Source organism: Gymnogyps californianus, chromosome Z, assembly GCF_018139145.2.
Source record: "Gymnogyps californianus isolate 813 chromosome Z, ASM1813914v2, whole genome shotgun sequence".
Classification (NCBI taxonomy): domain Eukaryota; kingdom Metazoa; phylum Chordata; class Aves; order Accipitriformes; family Cathartidae; genus Gymnogyps; species Gymnogyps californianus.
In genome coordinates, this window is record NC_059500.1 from 58458373 (window position 1) to 58482494 (window position 24122).

Genomic DNA, 24122 nt, shown 5'->3' on the forward strand with positions numbered 1-24122 from the left:
AAGTAATATTACTTATGGTAAAACCAGCATGAAAGCTGTAGCAGAACTAGATAACCTGTACAGTAAAGAGTTTTGTTCACTTTCTGTGCCTTTTGATAACAGTTTACATATCACCTTCTGTGTTCAGCTCCTTACATGAATAAAATGTTTCACCATTACATAGTATTTTTATATGAAAAACACTGAATTGTAGGAATGTGTGGCTATGGCTTCAGATGTATAACTTGTAACACTTTGATAGTTACATGTGAGTAATTATCCTCTAAGTATATTCTTTTTCATATTATCCTAAAGTACTTCTGTTTTGGCAGTATGTTAATCCAGCCTTTGAACAGATGATGGGGTATCACAAAGGAGAGCTTATTGGCAAGGAACTTACTGAACTACCAAAAAGCGATAAAAACTGTGTGGATCTTTTAGACACTATCAACACATTTATTAAAAAAGGGAAGGTAAGCAAATAAAATAAACTCATGCAAAATTGCTTTAGATTTCTATTCTGCTTTCTCTTTAATGCTCTACGTTTAAGAACACAAGATGTGGTTTTCATGAGTATACATAGAAGACCACAATTCTGCTCCCCAGATGCCTTAGGAGCATAATAGCCTATGCCTCAGACAAGTGACTACAGATTTCTTTAGCTTTGCTTTTAGGATCTGACTGAACTCCTCCACTGATCTGTTGGCTTAAGATCAATATAAGAATGTTTTCTGTATTTCTGTTTTGCTTAGAGCCCATGGAGCTTTTGTTAGTTGTAACATAACAATTTGTCCCTCAGCCAGTCTCTCATGTGGCTGCATCATCCAACTGAAAGGTTTAACTGTTCTGTCATAACTGCAGCACCTTTATTGACTGCACACTTGAAGCACCAAAATATATCATCACCGAGTGGGATTTGGTTTTCTGACTATAGGTAGAATATCTGCAGTGCACTGCGAACTCCTGTCGTGGTGGTGACAGGCCACAAAAGCGGTACATGTTGCTGGTGATATGTTCCCCTAATACATGCAACAGTCTCTTATTCCATCTGCCATGAGTTGCAGAAGTACTTCTCACCCTTCCTTGTCTCAACCTCTGCTTCACAAACTTTGGGGAGTTCTTGAACCTTTGAGTAACTTCCAGAAATGATCTGAGCTTTGGGGGTCACTGTCTGGAGTTGTTTGCAGGTTCACCATAGTTCATTATCAGTATCTGCAGGCCACTCTTGCTTTGCTCCTCCTCATTTACGTAGGCTGCCCAGCTGCTAGCACTGTCTGCTCAAAGGCCCTGTGTGTCTTCTGCATCTGTCCATCTTTGTCTGTGACGGAGAAGGTATCTTCCACCCATTTTCCAACTTCATCCTACTCTGCAGCCAAGTAGTTGTCTCCTTAAAATCTCTCTTCTTTGAGGTGGTAAGGAGAGAGAAGCCTTCTGTTTTATCTCCCTTTCTTCTCCAATCCATACTGGAGGATATCTTTTATCTCTGCACCAGTGAACTGCTTAAGGATGATGCATATATGGCTCTTGGTTAGGCTGCAGTCCTCTTGATGCTTTCCTGTAACAGTGGGGATGGAGGGAAAATTAGTGGCTGGTCAGAGAAATGGACATTTGCATGGGAGAACAGGATAAAAGATGCCATGAAGAAACTGTTTCTTCCTTTTGCTGATCTAGAGTGCCTCGGATATCCATGGTCATGGGAAAAGAGTCATGGAGTGAGAATAGGCTGTTGGTTACCTGAGGTTAGTTGAAGGACATCCTTAGGTCAAGGGCTTCTGAAATTTAGCATACGTATCACTTGACGACTGACAATTTCAAAGCTGAATGGTGCTCAGCGCAGAGTTTGGTTCTGCTGCTCCCAAGGGAGATATTCTCTGGATGTATTGCAGCCACCACTGCCTATGGTGGTGCATAGCAGCAATGCTTGTAACCCCTCGAAGTAGACCATTCCTAAAGTTTTTTGTAAAAATTGTATACTCTCTCACAAGAGAAACATATTTACACTGTCCTTAGTTAGCAAATGCCTGTTAAAGGTGCTACTCTGTGTTCATAAATTTTACACTATTTTAAAAAATGCAACCATGAAATAATATGTAATTATTTACTAAGTAAGGACTAGATAATAATAAATTAATATTTGGCTGCAAGCTATGTATTCTTAGATGCTGTGTCTGTTGTGTGTGTTCGCTTAGGAATGGCAAGGAGTTTACTATGCAAGAAGAAAATCAGGAGACAGTATCCAGCAACATGTGAAGATAACACCTGTGATCGGTCAAGGAGGGTAACTAACTTGTCCAGAACATAATTGCTTTCTGGTTTTTAGGGCCTTCTTTCTTCTTTCCCCATCTGTAAGTTTGACATGAACCTCCATGTATTTAGTAGCAGGGTGATGATATAACTGCTGACTTCAAGCAGTTATATGCTGGCTAAAATAACTGTAAAGTCTTAACAATTAATAGTGTTACTGTTGTAGCTAGCTGCATGTTGACGTTTAGGTTCATGCATTTCTTTATGAAGTTATTCTGCAGAATCCAAACTGTTACCAGGTCAGCTGGAAGGATCAGCAGCTGGGCAATCCCCTTGTTTGTGTGCGTGCTTGTATGTGCTCGCACCTTTGCAGCATAGTATGGGCACGTTGCCAAATTCTGCTCCCAGATGTGCAGGTGAATTACTGCAGGAGCAAAAGGATCAGGTGTCCCGGGACAAAACCAGCTGTAATGCCGAAGGACTGCTTGTCACCCAGTCGTATGTTTGGTGTTGGGTTTGGTATCTTGTTTCATGAGGGCGTGGAGACCTCTGCTTTAGAAAATAGCAGTGTATCATTTCACGTCTGTCTTTACCATTTGATATGGTAAAACGATTATTTCTGTTGCTAGGAAAATAAGACACTTTGTGTCCCTCAAGAGGCCGCATTGTACCAATGAAAACAACAAACAGGTATCGTATTTCTTTCATGCCATAATTTTCATAGCTTTTAGTAAACTGATATTTTTTGGTTTAGAAATGGATATTTTTCCAAGAGGATGTGATCTATGTTGTCAATGAGATTCTCACTGATTGTTGGAGCAAGCAAGAAAACTTCAGCATTTGCATGGGCTATTCTCCTTTTGTAGGACTGCTGAGTAGAGAAAGAAAGGCTTTAATTCTCTGGAGCATGGATGTGACAATTGAGTCTGTGATACTGTGGAGCAACATAGACCATAGTCCAAAGGGAGTTTAGGGGCTTTTTTCTAGAGCTGCTCTTGCCAGTCTGATCTAGTGTACTTACGTCTAATAATCACCTCTGCTCAGCTGTCACAGGGTTTGCCAATGTGTGGTTCTTGAATAAAGTGTAGCCTTCATGCAGGACCTGAGACATTGCATGCTCATCAGGACATGTGTTGTGGAGGGGTGTAATCCAAGCCATAACCCAAGTAAACCAGCAGTAGCAGTTGACCCCGGTCTCTGCAGTCCAGACACATATCCACCCGAGCAGGTCCTGCAACAAATCTGGTGGCACGCAGAGCTGTTTGCTGTCATCTGCTCCTGGTCCTCTCCCACTGAAAGTGTCTGAAGCAAATGATCGTATTGCATGCTTTGCCTCAAAAATGCTCTAGTACATGGCCTGTAGAGTAAAGAAGTTTGGACTTTCGTGAGCAAAGGAGTGAAATCTATCTTTAGCCTGTGGTCTGTAGGGGTGACTGAGGATGTGCTTGGGAAACATGGTATGTTTCCATGTTCTTTAGGGGAGGAGTTATGAATCTGGTTTTATTTAGAATTTTCATGTGTTTTTATCCATGATGTGGGTAAAGACACTTGTGTATAAAAGGTATTTAGGAAGTCACTACTATTTCTAGTTGCCCCTTCTTGAGTATAACAATACTGAATATTAACACATTATTGGAAAACCTGTACAATTGGAAGAAGTTCATAGGTGCTATTCTGTAAAATTTGACTGTTGAAACCATCCCCCTTGCACACGTTTTTGTGGGGGCAGGTAGTAACAAGGCAATGGAGAAATCTGCACGACCTTTGGAAGAATTTTGAAGGTTTATCACTGAAAAACAAGGCTCAAAATGTTTTAAACTGACCTCATCTTTGAACTAAACCATGGATTTTACTATTAGCAGCAAAGTATCATTTACAGTAGCAGGATGTTTTAAAGTGCTTAGGCTAGAGTGCAAGAGAGTTTTGTAGTAGAAGCAGTGCTAAATTTACTTGTATTTCTTTTTAATTCATTGTTTAAACCTTGTTGTTATTGTTTCATTTATAGCTGCTTTGATGTTGATTTGAAAGTGAGATACAACTGATGTTTTTTCTATAACATACACACAGCTGAAAGACTGGTACAGGGAAGTGTAGATATGATATTCTTAGTACAAGATAATGAGTACAAAACAATTACAAACTTGCAGCCACCTGCAAAAAGCAGCAGTAGGAATATAGATAAAAGTCCTTTTCTTTCTGTTTTTCTTTGACCTGTTCATTGGGCTGCCTAAGCCAGTAAGCTTAAGAAACGAATTTTAGTTAGGGGCTTGTGTCCAAGGCCACATTTGTATTCTCTGTACTACTGGCACTGTTGGAAAGCACCATCAATTCACATTTTTTAGTATTAATTTCTGAGCAGTTATTGGTAAATAAAGCACTAACACAATGATCTATAGATCTGGGGAGCTTTACACATTTGGTGAGCCCAGGGAATATGGCCTTTCAAGGGTTCTCCGCAGATGTAGAGATCTAGCACAAAGGTTGAAGACCACAGCCTAACAGGAAGCATGGTCTGTGGACATTTAAGGTCCATTGGGGAAAAAACAAGGTGCATCCAACAGAACTAGGTAATTCTTCTATTTCACTTTTGTGGTGGAAATATCTCCTGCCTGTAGTAGAGCACCAGATGCTCTTGCATTGCATGAAAAATGCTGTGTCTTGGAATTTGGGGGGTTGCGTGTGGTTTTGGGTTTGGGTTGGCTTTTGTTTGTTTGTTTGTTTGTTTGTTTGTTTGTTTGTTTGTTTTAGATGGGCAGTGATGGTGATGTATAGGAATATCTGTATTGTATTCATAAGACTTTTTAGAGTTATTTTTGTAGCAATACTAATGTGATGGTATCGGTCCTGATCAACATTTGGACACTGCAGTTTTCCTAAAATCCATGCCTGAATACTTGCAGCAGTAGAACTTTTCTCTGCCCTAAAAAAATATTAGATTTCCTTTCAAGCCACAAATAATTCTTTATGGAAGGATAAAAGGAAATTAAACAAACTATTTACTTAGTTACAGAGTAGTAAAAGCTGTCATGATTCAAATTTTGATGCAAATGTCTAATGTTTCACTGCATCAACATAATTATAAATGGCTTGATCTCAGCATTCAGACACTATATGCAGACTTAGAAACATCCTTACATTATTATGCATTGTTTCACCTTAAAAAATGTAGATGTGTTCTTTGTCATTACCGACAGCCTCCATAAGGGATAGCACAGTATGATTAGAGATCACTATGTAGGAACTTTCATGGATTTCTGTGCCAGATTTATCACGTACAAAAATTAAGCATGTTAGATTTATGCACGGAAAAAAAAAAACATCTGAGAGTGTATTAAGTGTTCTTACAGTGAAGATTTATGAATGGAGATTGACTTTCATGTGACTATTCCTGTGTGCTGAAGCATAGGTAATGATTAATGCTGCCTTTGTCAATTTGAGACCTGACAGGATAAAGTCCAGTGTTTGCACGTTCATAAATTTACAACAGAGGTGGTCTTTCTCCCCTTAAGAACATATCGGCCCAAAATTAACTGTGTAACTGCCCTCATAACTTACCTTACGTGGCTCTTTCAGGTCATGCCTGCAGAAGAGGTAAGAGAAGTATTCAGAACTGAAATGTGGTTTGTTTTATTTTTTTAGTAGAGCACTTGGAGGACTGTGCCAATGTTTTCTGCCAGTTGTGCAGTAGACAGAGATATATCCATGGGCTCTGAGAGAAGCTCCAGTTTGGGACGAGAACGAGCAGTTCAGATGCTTTGTGTCACTGCACCTTATCTGACGAGCTTCCTCGATCTTATTCTGTTTGGATGAGCTAATTTCTCTAAGAGTTACTGCATGATTACAAGAGAGGTGTTTAAGCTTTTAAAATCAGTTTTCTGGAGGAAGAGTCGTTCCTTACACTGTCTCAAACAAGATTTATACAGAGCATGAACACAGGAATTCCCCTTCCCTTTTTTTTTCCTTCTTGTTCATTACAGAAAGCCACTGCTGAATTTTGGGTTGTTTTTTTTTTCTTTCCATTCTCTTCTCTTTTCCTTTCACCCTCTTCCCCTCCTCCCCCCAACAGCAAAAAGGAAAAAAAGATGGAAGATGTGCAAGAATGATGGAAAAGAGAATTTGTATCATTCCTTTCCTTTCTTTCCTGAATAATCCCTGTGAGGACCCTGCAGCATGCACTGTCACAAACTGGTATAGATGCTAAGAGCACATAAATGCAGCCTTGCCATACTCTCCTTTTAACTCAGAGGTTGCAACCATGGATTTTATGCTTCCGTGCAATCTAGCGCTTTGCTATAGGCAGGTGATGGATTTGGTCAGAGAAACCAATCACCACAGATTAGATGACAGTACTGGACTCCTAAATGTGGTGTGTAATGAATAATGTGTAAGTGCAGCGTCAAGCACTGAAGTGCATTCATCTGAAGTAGAGGGTATGTGTATCTTCTCAAGCAACAACAGTAAAAAGGTAATGCATTATTTTTGGTCCTTTGCAATGTCTCTGTTAGCTATACCTAAATACATCATGTGCTGATTTTAGAGGGAAGACTTGAGGAACCAAAAGTTCTGCTCAGTTTTCCTATTAACAGCAAAATATTTTCTTGTAACCACATAACAAAGGAAAGGGGTGAAGCAATTAGCAGATATTAAACTGTCATGTATTGTACAGACTGTGCTTTTGTTTCTGAGCAGGATGGAAAAGCAGAGGAGCATTTAATCTGTGTTATGGTAGACAAAGCAATAGGTGTAAACTTCAAGGTGATGGAAATATCCTATTTAAATGCTATGAAAGTTTGAAATATCTATCGGTGGAGTGACCCAAGATGTTTCAGAAGCACAAAGAATTAAGATTCTGTGTTTAACTTTTTCATTCATGAAAATGATTAAAAATTACTTGGAAATAAAGAAAGTTCTGATGGATGACACCTACGTCTACCCTTCAGTTGCTGGAGAGTTGTTTTTGTAACTGAGTTTTCTGAAGTCCAGTTTATCAGTGACCCATGAAAGGATGCATGCAGAATTAGCTTAGATAGTACTAAGAAAATGGTTTTTAAATTACTGTACAGAGGGCAAAAATGAACATTTTAGGATTTGTGTGTGTGTGTTTTATTCCTGGAATCTTTCAGGTTCATATGCAATTTGCACTTAAAACACTCTCTAAAAATGAATGTCAGTTCTCTTGCAGACACAGGCATTAAACAGGAACTTAGTACATAAAAGCACTATTGTATATGTGATTTTCTGCATTGCATGTCTGTTTACTTTCTTATTATTTCTCTACATCTAATTACACCTAAAGAAGAGTCTTTGCCAAACACTTTTTTTTAAATAACTGAAAATGCTGGATAAGGACAGAGTTGAATGTAACCCTTTGTAAAATCTTTTTGTATTCTTTTTCCTTACATATATATATTTTACTCTTGGTGCATATTCAGCTCTACAAGAGTCACCGTGATGAGAAGTACACAGGAGACAATTCTCAGTCAGGTTAGAATACTGTCATTTACCTTTATATACTGCTGTGCTTGACGTCATGGCCGGGTTCTTTGCTGGTATGAAATGTTATCTCTTCCCTCTGTCAAGTCAGTGGTCAGAGCAGATGGCAACTGCTCTGATGTTGCACCATGAATTGAATTTGTAACCATCATTAATAACTCAATCTCCTGTGCAGAGCTCTTGCTGTGCGTTCAGAGTTAAGATGCATTGCTCTTCATTGTATTAAAACAGTGTCTAATCCTGAAGCTGGTATACCTTGGCACCATTTTGTGTTTGAAATTAATGTGGAACTCTGCTGACTTCTGCAGATCTGCCCTAGTGTTTCCAAGTTTAGGACCTGTCAGCAGGCCATTGGTTTGGTCCCAGCACAGGGCCAAGACACTTGTCTGTAGTGTCCAGGCTAGAGCTAGTCATGTCCAGTCAGCACTGAGTTGTTGCAGCATATCTGCACAACCCTTGCCCTGTGTCTCAGGCAGGTTTGAACTTGCAGACAGCGTGTTCAAGCTCTCAGTAACTTCTGCAGATATCTTTTGACTAAAGGTGTGGAGTATAAGGGGATAATCTCTTCTTCCAATGCTGTGTAATGTTTGGAATAATGCTTTTCCCTGAAGGAGGCACTAAAGGCCACTTTTAAGCTCGTGATTCTGGTGATCTGAGCCAGATGTAGCACTGCTGTCTTATTCTGAGAGAACAGGTTCTTGTGCCCTGTTACCTTCTGGCACCCAAGGCCCTTCCCACTGTGAAACACCGGGCAACGTTGGCATGCAATATCAGGCAGCTTCTGATTTTCACATGGGAGGAGGATATAACATACCAAGAGCATGGGAAGTAACTGCTTGACATCCCCTACTTTCTCAAGTGGCATAAGAATATGTACAAGCATTGGAGAGCTTTGTGGTGCCAAATAATAATGGGCAGGGGGGAGAAGAGACAATATATGCAATTTGCTGCTCTTATTAACATTGCTACCATCAGAACTGATCCACAGTGTGTTAAACTGCTTGCTCCTATGTCCCTGTAATAAATGCAGTTTTTCTTTCTCACTGTTTATTTCCTGCAAACAGGAAGGTGAGAACCCCATGAATTAAACTGAAGAACACTTGTTACTAGTTAACACATTGTTACTAGCTTACTAATGTGTTTTACTTACTATGTGGGGCATTTAGGTTTGCTTATTATTGTGACAGATTTCAGCAAGACTGAGAAGCCACATCCCATGAAGCCATGTTGATGACTACGGTGCAGTGAAAGCAGGCAACCTTAGAGTCATGTGTATGTGATGTAGGTTGTCCTTCCCTGTGGTCCATGGTTGTGCTCCAAGAATAAATCCCCAGAGCCATGGGCATATACCAGTATGTGATGAGTGTAGAAAAATAATCCATGTGTACCGTGCTGTTTGCGATGGTGTGATTTGTAACAAATCTGGATGGGGACACGTTCACACCAGGTGAAGGAAAATTTTTTGTTTAGGCATTTAAATATTTTCAGCTGAAATTGTAGTGTGGCACAGAGTAGCTTTTATGCACCTGTGACTCTCTAGGTGGCACTAGCAAAGTTTCCAACTTGCTAGTTGGTGTTTAACACAAGGAGAGTTGTCTTGTCAGCTACTGTCACTCGCAGCTATGTTTACGTGTAAATGTTTGCTCCCACTCAAGTGCCTTATGTTAAACTCCTCCAAATGCTAATGCAGGAAAGGGGTTTGAAAGAGGAGTCCTATCAAATAAATACATAAAACAATTTAACATGCATTAGTTATGCCCCACTCTTAGGTGTCGACAGCGGAAAATGCTTTCAGTTTTCCAGTCTGGACTACAACAAAATAAGAAGATCCAAGCTGTCTTGTAAATCTGTGATAAAAGAAAGAATTAAGGCAGAAACTGTATTTTAGTAATTTTTAAGACAAATACATTTTTAATTCTGGAGAATTGTATATTAACATTTTATTTTGCTAAAGACAGACTGCATATATCCTGTCTTGTAACACTGTTATGCAAATTAGTCCTTATGTTGAATATAATTTTTATGATATTTCTGATTGTTCACATGGTGGTTACCTCCTTTTCAAAGCTTGCTGGGGTCTCTGATCTTTGGGTGGCGTTTCAGATACTCTGGGAATAGGTACTATAGAGACTTCTGCAAAGAGGTGCATAGATGCATGTTTGCTGTTTTTAAACACAAAGGAGAGTGTAGACTGCAAAGTTTTGGAGGAAAATGAAATTTTACGAAATCTTTTTTTTTTTTTTTTTGAGGCTCTTTCCAGGCATTTCATCCAGCTTTTGCATTTGTCTGAATGTGATAATTTCTCTTGCTTTAGCAAATGACAGTTTCAAGAATGACAGCTGGGCGTGTGGTTAGTTTTCACAGCAACTGAATTGATTGTTTATAATCATTCTCAGTATGTCGGATTTTTCTTAAACACAGGGTACAAAAAATTATTGCAATTAAAAGCAAAAGCTGTCTGAGTCTGAATTGTGCTTGGGCTGGAAGACTGTAGACTGAAATGGGATTTTTCTCACTTGGCTAAATTTCTAGGCAGTTGAACTCAGGCTTGTTCAGTGTTCAGTGGAGAGCAAAAGGGACTTGCAGGAGGGGTTCAACCCGCCTGCCTGAGACGTCTCTCCTAAAGCAGGATCTTTGACAACTACCTTAGACAAAGACAGCCTGAAAGACTGCTGCTAAAGTTAGGTGAAGCGAGTCCCCTGTTACATAAGGCATCTTGACTTCCTTGCAGAACAGCTTTCCAGGTGACTTTAGACAAGTTGCTGTAAGTTGATAGACACTGAGTCTCTTGTTCTGATGTGCAGAGATTACAATATTTCCCCCACTTATGTGGTATCATTAAGATCATTTAATTAAATGTTCAGAATTTTAGATGGAGGAGACTCTGTAGAGGTCTTACTTGATGCATTTTTAAAGCTTTTGTTTTGTATTTACAGAATCCCATTCCTTCAAATGCAAGAACAGAAGGAAAGACTCGATTGATGTTAAGTCAATGACATCTCAAAGTAGTGATGGTAAGAAAGTAAACTGTCAAGAATGATGCTATAAATAAGGAACAAACTTGCCCTAGGCTATAAAAATGCAGAATGAAAGAGGAACCAGACAGATTCACAGCTGATTAAACAGACATTAGTCCAGTTTTTTATAACTGCTGTAAAATTTCTTTATTCTGATTTACAAAACAGTGCCCCAGCATGCGTACCAGCATCACCATACAATGCACAGCAGCGTACAGTGCCTTCACAGAGAGGAGGATTGGCTGTGCCACGGGATGGGGGCAGACTGCTAAAAGAGTTGTGTGGTGAAGTGTTAGTTCCACCTCTCTTAGAAAGCTGCAGCTTGTGCTCCTGAACCGGTATTTTCATTTCATTAGTGTGGGACATGAAGGGATCTATTGCTGCTGGTTACTTGAGAGCAGTACTTCTGCTCCTGATCCCATTTGTGACTGCTTGCTGGGGCTGGGACAGTGGTGGCAGAGATTTCTTTCTGCCCCAATATGTAGTGAGAGACACTCAGCTTATGGGGAGCAGAAAAGAGTTTCATTAGAGGAGCTGTATCACTGAGATGAGGGACATACACACATACTCTCACAGGAGGAGCCACGTCTGAGAGAGATCCATTGCAAACAAAGGGAGAGTGGCAGGTACTGGGCATGAAGTATAATATAGCTTAAGTATACCTTCATTTCCGTATAGCTGAAGGATGGACAGAAAAACTGACAGCAGAAATGAGAGGTGGATGCAAAGGAGGTAGACAACAGCGCAAGAAATTAAACAGTAAAGCAAGAACTTGCAGGAGGGGAGATACAGGAGAAATGAGAGATGAGGCTGAATACTGTCATGCTGTTTCCCAGTGACAGCCTTCTGCATTCTTTAAATGCTGTCATCTGATTTACACTCTGCGGCATGTAAATGGTGCTCTCTTTAACGGCAGCTCCAAGTTTACAGACCCAACGGTACTCTTCCATGGCAAGGATCCACTCAATGACAATAGAAGCTCCTATCACAAAGGTGAGTCCTGAGCACTGCCTTTTTCCACAAACTCAGAGTTTGGAGTGGCTTTCATAGGGAAGTATGTAGTTTGTGGCAGAACAGCCAGGCGTTTCCTGCACCTTGTATTTAACAGAATAATTTAAATCAATTTTTTTTTCTTACCACTTTCTGCATCTCATCATCTCACTCCAAGTTCTAGTCATAAGGAAGAATATTAAGAAGGGGAAAAGGGTGTCCTTGCTAGATGCACTGCTTGTGGCAGGAAGGGGACCCTGCTTTGTTGGGCCGTGCATGTGTAGGAGGACATGTGCTTCCAGTCTCACCTTTGCTTTTACCATTGATATTTATAAGATAGCATGCAGAGGAGGAAGCGCTTGCATCATATTCTGTCCCCCAACTTTCCTGCAGTCTTTTCTTCACTATCCGTGTTATACAAACTCTGCTGTCACAAACCAGCTGCACAATCACTTGTCCTGCAAACCAGGGTGCCTGCCATCTTCCACCCTCAAACCATGTGTTCCTCTCTCCCCATCTTCTCTTCCTATCACCAAGCTCTTTACTTCCCAGCACCACCGTGCCTGGTAGAGCAGCTGACTCCTTTCCTTTTCCTTCTCCCCACGTGTACCTGCAGGGAGGCCTGTAGTGCCTCTGCAGCAGCTTCTGGTTGCTGGAGAAGACGGCACTGGGGCTTTCTCCCTCTCAGTCCTGGCAGTGCCAGGAGCAGTCCTTGGTGCTGCTGTGTCATTGCTGTGTTCCCACATTGCAGCTGAGACACAAGGTGGGAGGCAAAGAAGAGCCGTCCTCTTCTCTCTCAACCACAGCCCAGCTGTTTCTGCTCTCTGCCCTTCATTTTCACATTGAGAAAACTAAGGCTTTACACCCAATATCAGGATATCTGAGTCACATCCAGGAGTTTGTTTGTTTGTTTGTTTCCTCTAGGGACCGAATGATTGCTTCTGAGCAGCCCTGGCTATGCTGAAGGATTGGGATATGTCTAGTTTTTTGTCTACCCACCTGCAACTATTTCAAATATTTCACACCCTTCTGCTTTCACTTCCCAGGAGTTTGCCAGTTATAAATAGCATGTGGATACCAGGGAATCTGAGCACAAGTTTACATTTTCAGATTTGTGCTTCAAGGGTTGAGGGGAATTACATAGCATTTGCTAAATGGAAAGTAGCATAATCAAGCCAAGAATAAAGATGTTGTAATAAGAAAAGACAAAAGTGCCATTCACTCTTCCTCGCCTGTCTCCTTAATCTGCTTTCAGGTTATTAACATAATTAATGCTGCCCAGGAAAACAGCCCCATCACAGTAGCAGAGGCCTTGGACAGAGTTCTGGAAATCCTGCGGACAACAGAACTTTACTCCCCTCAGCTAGCTACCAAAGATGAAGATCCTCACACAAGTGATCTTGTTGGAGGTCTGATGACGGTGAGTAAAATTAGTGAAGATGAAATTACTGCTACCAGTGTCCTACATAACAGCTCAGTGCTCTGCTGTGCTAAAATTTCACAAGCAATGGGAAGGGGACTCATAATTCATCACCATTTCACTTAAGTATTTTGGCGTCTCTACCAACAGTGGGCACCAAGATGTAGTAAGATATGTTCACATCTCAGTCCATTGGGTGCATTCATCCTCATATATAAGTGAACATGGTTGCCACTAGAAACTGTATCATCCAATCTGATTTGTCTCAAGGAGATACTTTTTAGAAACCCTAGAAGCTTAGATGAGATTAGAGGGATTGCTCTACAGCTGGTCCAGTGTAAGAGTGAGGTTACTTTAATCAGATTCTGACTGTGGTCCTGTAACAGCAGCAACACTGTTTGCCAGAGACAGACCGCCCAGATTTCATCACAGATTACCTCATTTTTTAACATATATTGAGCTAATCCTTGTCCAAATAATATAAAGAAAATGAAAAATAAATGGTAGTGGTTAATTTGAATGATGAAATCCTGCGGGTGCCAATGAAAGGGTCAAGGAGGGCAATACACTGTATAGTTAATAATATCCTTTCTGGAAATCTCATACTAGTGTTCCTTGGATCCTTTCATGTCTGTTTTGAAAGATCTTAAAACAAGGATAGTGCTTATAGTGCTACAATAGGAGCAGTGCTTTTAGTACCCAGGAATACTACCTAAAGAGATAGCGTATGTAGTGTTTTTGCAATTAATGATGCATGGTTACTCTGCCTAAAACTTACGATAAACTTGCTTTTTCAGGATGGCTTGAGAAGACTATCAGGCAACGAGTATGTGTTTTCTAAGAGTAAGCCACCATTTTAAACATCCCTTTGCATGTCATGACTTCTTTTGTAGATGCTAGTGACATAGAGCTCCAAGCCAATTTGCAGCGAGATGTATGTCTTTGGAAACAGTTGTCTAAGTGACTGCGGAACAAGTGCTAGAATGCCTCCATTTTGGAGTTGAAGCAGGTTCAAATACTTCAAATAATGCATTTCAAAATGTAGAAAATCAGACTAGGAAAAAAATAAATTGTCACTCAAAGAAATGTTCACTGGTCTTTTTGGTTTATGTCCAAATCACCTGTAATAATATAAACCATATATGTTATAGGCTTTTACAGACTTTTTCATGTAAGGAAAAGAGTTGTTTTTCTTGAAAAAGAGTTGTTTTCTAAATGGAATTCTGCATGTGCGGGGAAAAAAATAATCCAGAAATGTTGTAATTCCCAAATTCCATTTCAACAGATATGAACCTGAGCCATAGTTACCTTTCAGTGCCAAACACCATTAATGATGTTCCACCCTGTATTGCACAGCTCCTGGATAATGAGGAAAGCTGGGACTTCAATATTTTTGAGTTGGAGGCTGTTACAAATAAAAGGTACTGGACTCCTTTCCCTGGGTGCCCGCAAACAGGTTGTTGAGGAGCTGTAGCAGAAAGTGCTTTGCTCTGGAAAAACTGAAGCGAGACACAGCAAATCTGTGAGAGCTGACTTTCTTTTTGTGTGTGTTGATACCACTTGTCCATTTAACAAGCCAGGCACGCACCATGGTCAAGATGCATGCAGAGGCCCTGGAGAACCCTGTGCAGACTGTTGTCTTCCCTGACAGTGTCTGCAGCCCTCCAGGATTGTTTCCTATTCAACTTTTACCTTGCTTGACTCCCATCCACTCTGTCCAGGTGACACTGTTTGGCACAGTCTGGTGTTGTTACATGCTGGATGTCCCACAGATGCCCCTTTTTCCTGCTGATGTGCAAATGGTCATGCTGGAAAAAGCAAGCCTCTCCCTTCCCTCACCTAAATCACCCCATGACTTAGGCTCTGAGGCACCCCATGATTAGCTCTGAGGCAATTGTGTCTTTTGATTATAGGGGTAAAAAACTGGGATGGAGGATAAACCAGTGATAGGATTGAGAGCCTGAGATTTTGAAGCTGGTAATGAAAGAAGACGCCAGTAGTTTTGAGGTCATGCGGACCACAAAAATAAACGTGTCATCCACAGAGAAAAGTGATTTTCATTCCACGGTGCAAAGAATTGGAGAGACTACCAGGTGTCTTGTATTCTGAAGAAAATGGCCGTTTTCAGAATTTGCATTTGCCTGGTTTTAATTTGCAGATGTTGGCTTTTGGTTATGTGTTTCTCAGCTCAGGACCTCTGTAGATCATCTTGCAGGAGTGAAAAATGTGACAGATAGGACTCTGTCACAGGCAACACAGAGTAAATGACAACCCAGAGTGGATTTGGATTTAAGAACCAACAAGATTAGAGATTTTACTCTATTTACTGTTTCACACACAGGCTCATCGCTGTCCTCCCCAGCATTACATTCACCAGACCCCAAATTCCCTCTCCAGCCAGGAGATCACTGCTGGTAGGATTCAGCACATGCCACTTCTGTTTAGTCCAGCTCATACCACTTGAAGCAAGAAAGTAGCAGGCTTCTGCTTGAGGGTTCAGAAGTTCAATTTTAGACATTAACGCCCTCTACACACACAGACACACACACAGACACACACAGAGAGTTATCCGCTGCCTGTTAGCATTTGGAATTCGGGGGGGGGGGGGGGGGGGGGGGGGGGGGGGTGTTACCAATGGCAGACTCCTGCCTCAGCTTCAGTCCTCCTAAAGCTAGAAGAGTTCACATGAAATAACCTGACGCTAAGAGCTGCTCTGAGAAGTACCAACATACTTTGTATATCGCCAACTTCAAACGGTCAGGAAGTAGAAATCTGGACCCCCTGAAGCCACAGGATTATTTGAAACAGTAAACATTTCACCATTTTTGTCTGAGGGCTTTTTAGCCTTTGGGATGTGCCCATGTCATGTTCAAAGTCTGGTTTTTCTCCTCAGGGAAAAAAAATGTATTTTTGATTGATTGACAGATACTAAAAACACAAAAGACCTGAGCTTTTAAGAATTTTTTCTGAAGCCACAAGAATTGGTGAAACTCTAGTGGCACTGCACCATTTCTACAAAACACATTAAAATAATGTCTGAAAGGATGGTAGATGTAATAATTTGTAACCTTGGCCAGGCTTTTGAGAGGTTATAGATGTGCAATTTTAAAAACTTTAACATTTCCCCCCCACCTTTTATTTTTAAGGTCTTGTTGGTTTCTTTGTCAAAACTATCGCTCTTTAGAATGTCAGAAGTTCCCGTTTCACAGCGGTACTTTTTTCTTCTATTGTTTTTCAGGCCATTAGTGTATTTGGGCTTAAAAGTTTTTGCCCGGTTTGGGGTGTCTGAGTTTTTAAACTGTTCAGAAACAACGCTGCGAGCATGGCTGCAGGTGATTGAAGCCAACTACCATTCCTCCAACTCATACCACAACTCCACGCACGCGGCGGATGTCCTGCATGCTACTGCCTTCTTTCTCGGGAAGGAGAAAGTTAAGGTATAACCATCACCTATGAGTCCTTTGGGCTAGGATTTTGGTGCGTTTGCCATTTTATGTGTGTCATTCAAAAGTCAGATGTTTACTTAAGTAATGGTCCTGGCTTCATAAAGTCCCTCTGTACTTGAGGTCTTCCTGTGATGCCTGCAGGGCCACAGTTTCTCTAAAGCCTGTTTATATGAGTAAGGAATTTATATTTTTAAGTAGCAATAACAGGAGGGGAAAACCTTGCCCTTTTCTATCTGTTGGTAACTGGCTGTTAGTAACAGCTCTTAATAAAGCTTTGCAAAACTTTGGAGAGGGAGGTGCTGATCTCTTCTCCCTGGTATCCAGTGATAGGGCGCATGGGAATGGTTCAAAGCTGTGCCAGGGGATGTTCAGACTTGACATTAGGAAGCATTTCTTTACCAAGACAGCGGCTAAACACTGGAATGGGCTTCCTGGAGAGGTGGTTAATGCCCCAAGCTTGTCAGTGTTTAAGAAGCATTTGGACAATGCCCTTAATAACATGCTTTAACTTTTGGTCAGCCCTGAAATGGTCAGGCAGTAGGACTAGATGATTGTTGTAGGTCCCTTCCAACCGAAATACCCTATCCTGTTCTAAAACACACAAGCTGTGTAGGAGCAGAGTCAGTACAGGGTCATTCAGGCAAGCACACAAACTAGAAGGACACCACTAGAGGATCCATCCACCATTAGAGGATTTAATGCAAAGATATTGCTTAGGTGACAGCACCTAAGCACTGAAAAGCTTCATTAAGGAAAGAGGGTTTGGGTAAGGGTGGGAGGGGGAGTTTTGGAGTAGGTAACCTGTGGGCGCAGTGAGTGGAAAATAATTGCAAGGAGGTAGGATCCCTGCACTCAAGCTTACACTTGTGTATTTGTTGGTACCTGGAAATGATCAGAAATTATTTACTATAATTTTTGTGCCACATCATAATTTTCCTCTCTTCCTGTAGGGAAGTCTTGACCATTTAGATGAGGTGGCTGCGTTAATAGCTGCCACCATTCATGACGTAGACCACCCTGGACGGACCAACTCTTTCCTGTGCAATGCAGGCAGTGAATTAGCTGTCCTTTACAATGATACGGCTGTATTAGAGAGTCATCACACAGCACTGGCATTTCAGCTTACAACTAAAGACAGCAAATGCAACATTTTCAAGAATATTGATAGGTGGGTCTGCTGGAGAAGAGGAGTGTGCGTGTGTGGATTTCTTGTTTGGTGATTTTAGTTTGGGGCAGATTGAGAGCCTACCTTCTAGATCAGAAAATATAATTTAAATAGAGACATTAATATTTAACCTCTTCCAGAATCCTATGTAGGCATGATTTTTAAAAGGGCTTTCATTTCGCCCCCCGTCCTCCAATTTCTATTTTTTGGAAGCTTATAGAGATGTATGATAATCTTTTATGGATTACATTGGCATGGTCCAGTTGGCAGCCTCAAGGCTGCATCTTGACCTTTTCATTGCAGGAGCCTGGAAACAACTTTTTTGGTCCATGTGTTTCCACCCAAGCAGCCAGATGCTGCATGCTGTGTCTGCGTGTGGCCCCATGCTTGCTGGCACTGCTGCATTCACAGAAAGGGGTTGTGGCAGAGGCAGCTGAAGCTCTCGGAGAGTTGGAGGCACCCTGCTGCTGGGCGTGCACATAGCCTGGGAATTCCCATTGCATCAGCCTAGCTTTTGCAGGGACAGGGTAGGAGAGAAAGGGGTCTGAAAGGGAAAGGACCGGACTCCAAACAGGTAATGAATTTGTCTACCCCCCATAACACTGTTGGTTTTTGAAAAAACTGAGATTTGAGTTCCAAGCCAACACACAGTGAGACAGAAATGTGTTAGTGCCATTCCTGGAGAAGTTGGCTTAGTGTTACAGTATTATGAAACTGAATTGTAATTTTTTATTGACTTCAGGGGATTGGTTTTCATTAGGTAAAAACAACAGAAAAAAGGCAATACAGGAATTCAGAGCTGGAGGAACCTGGAGAGGCATGATCTAGTCCATTCCTCCAACCCTAGACCATTCATAACTCTGAAGGTGCCAGCTTATGTGGATGAGCCCCTGAGCCATGTTTTGCAGCGCTGCCTGGGGAGGGACAAGGAAAGGACGGAGCTCTGTCTGGCAGGCTTGTGAGCAGGAACTATTTTTCTTTCCTAGAAATCACTACCGGACATTGCGCCAGGCCATTATTGATATGGTTTTAGCAACGGAGATGACAAAGCACTTTGAGCACGTGAACAAATTTGTGAACAGCATCAACAAGCCAATGGCATCTGAGGAGACCAGCTCACACGTAAGTGCTTCAGGACTTTATGCCCTCAGACATTTCAGTGAAGTTCTTCTGAGACAACTTTAAGTATCATTTTCATTCACATTGTATTAATTTGCACTGTGGTAATGTCCAAAAGACACAACTGGATTTGTGACCTCACACCTCAAAGTGTGAAAAAATACTTTTATTTTCTTGTTTTCTATGTCTGGCTCTGCCCTTAGCTCATTTAAACGCTTCATTTTATAAGCTTTGCCTTCAAAGCCATCTTGTGTTCAGAAAACATGCGGGTGGGTGCTTTTGTATATGCAAAATTCTGTGCATGGAGCCAGGTCAGCACTTGTGCCTACAGTCCTGCCTCCGAACAGTGGGATTTGCCTAAACCTGGGGTTGTAACTGAGGAACCTGCCCTGACGGTTTTGTGTCTATGTAATCTGAAGCCCTCAAGCCACGAGGAATAACTCCATTGCTTTCTGAGACCTCTCCACCCCATCCCCGTTCCTGATTGTACCAAGAGATGTCCAGGCCTTTATTCCTATCAGGTATACACCCTAATGCTCCGTCACCAGCCAGGGTGTATTTCTTAAGATGCCTTCGAGTTTCCCAGCCCAGGCCCCTCTTTACCTTCTCTTGTTGCCTCTCGAGGTTGAGCGCTCAGTGCCTGACAGGGTTCTCCAGGGCAGTGTTACTCACCTAAGCAAAGACCGTCTTACCACAGCTTAGTGAAAAAAGTGCTTTGTTAGAAACATTGAAAACAAAATCAGACCAAGTTGAAGGTCAGTGATATTAAAAATAAATAAAAGTAGCTTCTGTCAGTTTTCCATAACTGGACTTTTTGCACTGTAGACTGTCACGGCTGCAGAAACCAGTCAGGACCGGTAGAGTTTATGACTTTAGGGACAGCATTATGTCAGTTGAACTGACCTGCTTCTAGGGACCGCTAAGTTCCGTTCTCCCAACAGTTTGAGCTGGAAATCACAAATGCTGCTGAAGTTCACTGGCTCTGTGGATGCTTTGCACTGTGCTCCCCAGCACTTCCAAGCTCTGGAGGGCTCACTGGATGTGGCACTGGGTCTGAATTAGCCTGATCACCTTCAGTGTCAGAAGTCCCACAGCACAGGGGGACATGGTTTGGGCACTGCTGGAGGCCCCTATCACTTTCTGCACTGCACTCCCAGCACATCGCCTGGCACCGTGTTTCATGGGTTTGCCCTCCTGGCACGGGCTAAGCCCGGACAGTGGGGATCCCACTTTAGATCAAAGCCCAGAGGAAAGGAAGATCCACTTCGGTGGGCAGCATGGAATTACCCACTCTTAGGTTTCTCTGTACTTACATGTGGACCAGATAGCAGCTTGCTCCACCAATTTCTAAAAAAGCCCTCTGAGGTGTCACTGGTAAATGTGGCTTCTCACAGTGCTTCATTTCTCCCTCTGACAGCTTAAGCATTTTTCTGAAATGTTTCCTCAATCTCCACCCTTTTAAAATCTCTTTAGTTTTCTGGCATCCCCACATTGGCCTGTAGAATTTAGATTCACAAGCCTCACTGAAACCACGGTGTTTCCAAGCTCTGAACACATTTCTGGGAATCTCCCTTTTATCCCATGAATGCATTTGTTCCAGCACTTCCTAAAGAGCTTTTAAACGCTCTCCATACTGCAATCAGCTTTTCTAACCTATAGAAAATATTTTCTTTGACTCACTCTCCTTTATCTTACTGGTGTATAGCAGAGGCTATTTTAAAATGTACAAGAGTTGGAGAGCAATAAAAGTGGAGCACAGAACCACTTGTATTACAGACTTGTTTTTTTCCCTAGTATTACGTTGTTCTGTTCCTTATTGTTAACAGTGGCTCTTCCTATTTTTGATCTTGAATAGCAGTTAAGGAGCAGGGTTAATTTGGCAGCTCTTTGCTGGGCTACCCATGCTGAAAAAAAATTAACTGCTAAACATAAAGTTAGAAGATTAATGCCTGAATTGGCAAGAGTCACTGCAAAATATCTCCCCATAAACCACAAAGACATTAATTTAGCCGTGGTGGTAAAAAGTATTTATGTTCAGTTTTTGACTCAAGAGTTGAATTTAGCAGTGAAGGGAGGCCATAATTACACAAATATATTATTTTGAGAATAGTGTTAATGCCATGGTGAGCTGAGGTGGAGACTTTTTATTACTCAATAAGGAATATAATATACCTGTGCCCTTCTAAACTGTTCAAGACGCAGAAGACAATGCCACAGCAGACTTGTAACAACTACTCTGTCCCCTCCACCCGCTCTCCAGAGCGGCCAATAAGCAACTGGGTATTTTACTGCCTAGCAAGCAGAGACTTTCTGCAGTCAGTCTGCCACTCCTGCATTTTCCTACTGTTAATCTCACAGATTACATGAGACTTCATCCTAGCTGGTAACTAAGACCAAAAAGTATTCCAGGCCGAGGGTTCAAAATCTGGCACAAAGAAGGCAGTTTTATTTGCAAACATACTGGAACTGAATTTGCAAACATACTGGAACTGAATGGCACAGACCTGCTTTTCTGCCTGTAAAAGAAACAGTCACTTGTGCAAGTTGGTTTACCCCCCTGTGCCTGCCTCAGTTTTCTCATCTAGGAATGAAAACAGAACTCTAGAAACTCCTCTAAATGAAGCAGCCCCCTACCATCACCACCCCCAAATTTAAACACTCAGCAGTGAGGATGGTTTATCAGCTTGCAGTTGGTGGATGCATCCCCTATCCTGGTCCTGTTCCAAGAGGGCAAGGCTGGGATGCAGAGAAGGGTAACTCACCTTACCTGATAAAGAGCCTGTGACTCCTTTATTTCACAAACTTTGCTATTAATTCTGAGAATCTCCACAACTGTCATAAGTAATGGGGCTATCATTAGTTACTTAGCAAGCCTGCAGTTCTGAGACATCACTTTCTCCTCCACATACCTGGTGCTGTGCATGAAATTAGAAGGCGTCAGGCTGGTTTTCCACTTACTGCCTGAGTGCAATAGAGCTGATAACAATGCCCTCACTCCTGCTAGCAGGGATGCTGGCCACTGGCCCCTGTAACCAACTCTTTTTTACAGAGTGAAGGCAGTGACTGTGAATGTACAGCCAATATAAAGAATTTTCCAGATAACCAGACACTGATCAAGCGCATGATGATTAAATGTGCAGATGTAGCAAATCCATGTCGCCCCCTAGAGCTATGTATCGAATGGGCAGGGAGGATTTCAGAGGAGTATTTTGCACAGGTACGTGTATTTTTATAATTTGGGTGTTATGTAAGAAAGTGCGCATGGGCTGGTCTGCTGTTCCACACGGGGTCTGCCTGGCATCACCACAGAGTCCAGATGTACGCTTTTTGTCCCCAGTCAGAAGCGGCCCCTCAATTTCATGCAGAAGAATTCACTCCAGTCAAAGTTAGCTAGTTTGCTTACCATGAAGCTTGCGGTACAGAATGGTGGAAAGGAGGTTTTACACTTGCAACCTCCTCCATCTGGCCAAAACAAAATTATCTGATTAGCCTTAGTCCATTTAATTGGCTGAAATTGAAGACTGTCACCATTCTAGCTTCTAGTCCCAATACCTTCCCTGAAGAGAGCATGAAGATCCATGCCTGATGAAGCCCTGAACTGAATCATCGGGCTGGCCCTTTCTCTTCTAAAAGACGGCACCTGACCTATTGTCATGGTAGGCAGACGATGTGGCAGGCCAGTACTGCAGGCATGTGGCCAGTGTAAATACTTACCACATGGGATCTCTCTGGACACAACTGGAAGCTCAATTCCTTTCTTAATACTCAGTTTTTCTAACACAAATGCACCAGCTTCCTGAAAGTGAAACACTCTTCTAGTCCTTTATTTGAACAACCGATAGATTCTTAGCTTTTATTTGCCACTAATGGTGCGGAATCAGCAGCTATGAAAGGAGAGACAGAAAAATGGGCATGCCTACCATCCAAACTCAGATCATACATGTCATAGTTATTACTGAAAGAAAATTGTAGTTAGCGCCTGGGACATGTCTGAATTTCATTTTAGTCATAGTGAATAAATTCCATCACTTCCTAGGTAAGATCAAGGATCACTTATGCTGTATCTCCCTAGCAGTCAAGGTATCATGAGCTAGCTTTAAATTGCCAGTCTAAGGCACTAGCCTACTTGCAGCAATGTGAGGTGCTGAGAACTGTTTTGCTCTTCATTCACCTCATCTGGTAATTTCGGGGGCTGCTCAGCTGCCAATTCCAGCATTAGGTGCTGCCTACACTACTTAAAATGGTTTTTTGTAATTAAATTCTAAGACTGTTGAGGTGATTGACTCCTCCATCATACTGAGTGCAATAAAACCAGCCCTCTTCCAGTTGTGGACACAGCATTAAAGGGCATACCCTTACTTCTACTCATGTTGCAACCCGATACAAGCAGAGAAAGTAGCGACAGCAACATCCCGCTTACTTGAAAGACAAATGGTTTGAAACAGCCACTAGAAATGTGGAAAAAAGGAGAGATCAAACCCGTCCTCTGCTAAAGGACTCTGCAACCCCATTTTCCATTTTTAGCTGGTGTTCCCTAATCACCAGGTTAGAGCGTTCTCTCTCGCCGGAGCTAAGAGCTATCACAGCACTACAGTCATAGAGTACTTGTGAACGGGAAGAGATGTTGATTTCAGTCCCTGTTCCAGACGAAACAAAGGACATGAAACTAAGGCAGTTCCCCTCAGGGGTTCTAAGGTTTGTCTCAAATCTCCTACTGCAATTCATCTAATCCCCTGGCCTTTGCTACTCCAGCATGAAAGCCAGCAAAGCTCTAGGGGCTAACTGGAGTTCTGTTTTCTTAGACTGATGAAGAGAAGAGACAGGGTCTGCCTGTTGTAATGCCGGTATTTGACAGAAACACCTGCAGCATCCCCAAGTCTCAAATTTCCTTCATTGATTATTTTATAACAGACATGTTCGATGCGTGGGATGGTAAGTACTTCTGCTTTTTTCTTCCTTGCTCTGAGGCAGAGATTTCTACAGGCTCAAATGAATAATCTCAAGCTGGCCATGAGTCCATTTTTTTCAGGGGCAGTACCCATATATAAGCAGTACAGCATGGGATCTAAGCAATGCTGAAGCGCGTTTCACTGCACACAAGACCAGCTTTATGAAAGCTGAGCACTTACCAGACAATCTATGTAAAGAAGGAAGGAGTAACGGCTTAAAACTAAGCTTTTCTTCATCTAGGTCTTTTTTTTCCTTCAGCAATGTATTTCTTCTGAGCAGCAGAAACAGATCACAGTGGT

At 41.9% G+C, this 24122-nt stretch overlaps 1 protein-coding gene across 10 annotated transcripts in view; it reads left to right on the plus strand.

The window, feature by feature from the left end:
- Positions 1-24122, plus strand: part of PDE8B (phosphodiesterase 8B) — an 83925-nt gene that overhangs the window by 58165 nt on the left and 1638 nt on the right. For 4 of the 10 annotated variants that reach the window (XM_050912525.1, XM_050912526.1, XM_050912527.1 and 1 more), the window contains 14 exons: positions 312-452; positions 2169-2257; positions 2853-2913; positions 7656-7707; positions 10653-10730; positions 11650-11726; positions 12979-13143; positions 13941-13986; positions 14429-14564; positions 16382-16580; positions 17540-17757; positions 18741-18876; positions 21923-22090; positions 23676-23805. In XM_050912525.1, coding sequence (XP_050768482.1) covers positions 312-452; positions 2169-2257; positions 2853-2913; positions 7656-7707; positions 10653-10730; positions 11650-11726; positions 12979-13143; positions 13941-13986; positions 14429-14564; positions 16382-16580; positions 17540-17757; positions 18741-18876; positions 21923-22090; positions 23676-23805 — 1696 coding nt within the window. The remainder of the gene's footprint in view (positions 1-311; positions 453-2168; positions 2258-2852; positions 2914-7655; positions 7708-10652; positions 10731-11649; positions 11727-12978; positions 13144-13940; positions 13987-14428; positions 14565-16381; positions 16581-17539; positions 17758-18740; positions 18877-21922; positions 22091-23675; positions 23806-24122) is intronic. The other 6 variants (XM_050912533.1, XM_050912534.1, XM_050912528.1 and 3 more) reach the window with 5 other exon arrangements.